Here is an 892-nt window from a genome sequence, read left to right as displayed (position 1 = left end):
TGTGTGTGTGTGTGTGTGTGTGTGTGTGTGTGTGTGTGTGTGTGTCAGTGTTGGTCTCTGATACAAGTCGAGACACGAGTCCAGCTGATCCCGGCAGTCCGACTGTCATCTTCGACAAGAAAACCAAAAGACGCTTCCTGGACCTGGGGTGAGATGCACACACATGTTGGTCTTTGTGAGGACCCAATCAGTTTACAGTAACCTGAAGGTAAAAACATCAAAAACAAGAAAATGATCCATTTACTGAACCGTCCAGTCACAGCGGCCTTTCCCAGTCCCGATCAGCTCTGACTTCACTTTTCCAGGTGTTTTAAACTATATTTAATATTCGTGACTGAGGAGATCATTTATGTTGAATCCTTCATCCAAGGTCTCCGCAGTCAGCACAAATGTTTCTGCACCTTTGACTGTTGTCCCCGTGTCTTTCACAGGGTGACTCTGAGGCGTTCATACATCAGAGTGAGGAAAGATAAATCCAACAGGCTCTCTGTGGGCAGCAGGTGGCTCCACCACACACATCATTTAAGAGGATGAACATGTGTTTTTATGCGTTTCCTGTCCTGACGATGTCCTCTGTCCTCAGAGAGCCGTCTGAGAGTCCGTCCCGTTCCTCCGGATCCTTCATCTCCTTCTCCTGGTTCACCGAAGGACGGGGGTCGATCTCCTCCTCCGGTACTCCGCCCTGCTCCCCCAAAATTCCACCGCTGAGCTCCCCGAGACCGCGCAAGTCTCACTCCCAGGTATGAGACAAACGCAGCATTATGTACGGTGGCTCGAAAGTGCAAAACAAACCAACAAACAGAAACAGAGAAGGGGCTGGTAACATCAGGGAATAGTGTTAACAAAGGAAATTCACATGCAGTGGCGGTCCTAGCCTGTTTGGCGCCCTGGG

The 892-nt window shown here is 49.8% G+C and overlaps 1 protein-coding gene across 3 annotated transcripts in view; it reads left to right on the top strand.

Annotated features, from left to right (window-relative positions):
* Window positions 1-892, top strand: part of samd14 (sterile alpha motif domain containing 14) — a 14859-nt gene that overhangs the window by 6757 nt on the left and 7210 nt on the right. For all 3 annotated transcript variants that reach the window (XM_005951382.3, XM_042216291.1, XM_042216290.1), the window contains 3 exons: window positions 49-148; window positions 432-500; window positions 584-740. In XM_005951382.3, the coding sequence (XP_005951444.1) occupies window positions 49-148; window positions 432-500; window positions 584-740 (326 nt within the window). The remainder of the gene's footprint in view (window positions 1-48; window positions 149-431; window positions 501-583; window positions 741-892) is intronic.

The sequence above is a fragment of the Haplochromis burtoni genome, unplaced genomic scaffold (assembly GCF_018398535.1).
Source record: "Haplochromis burtoni strain Fernald_Lab_line unplaced genomic scaffold, NCSU_Asbu1 Contig_997, whole genome shotgun sequence".
Taxonomy (NCBI): domain Eukaryota; kingdom Metazoa; phylum Chordata; class Actinopteri; order Cichliformes; family Cichlidae; genus Haplochromis; species Haplochromis burtoni.
This window is presented reverse-complemented; position numbering and strand designations above follow the sequence as displayed.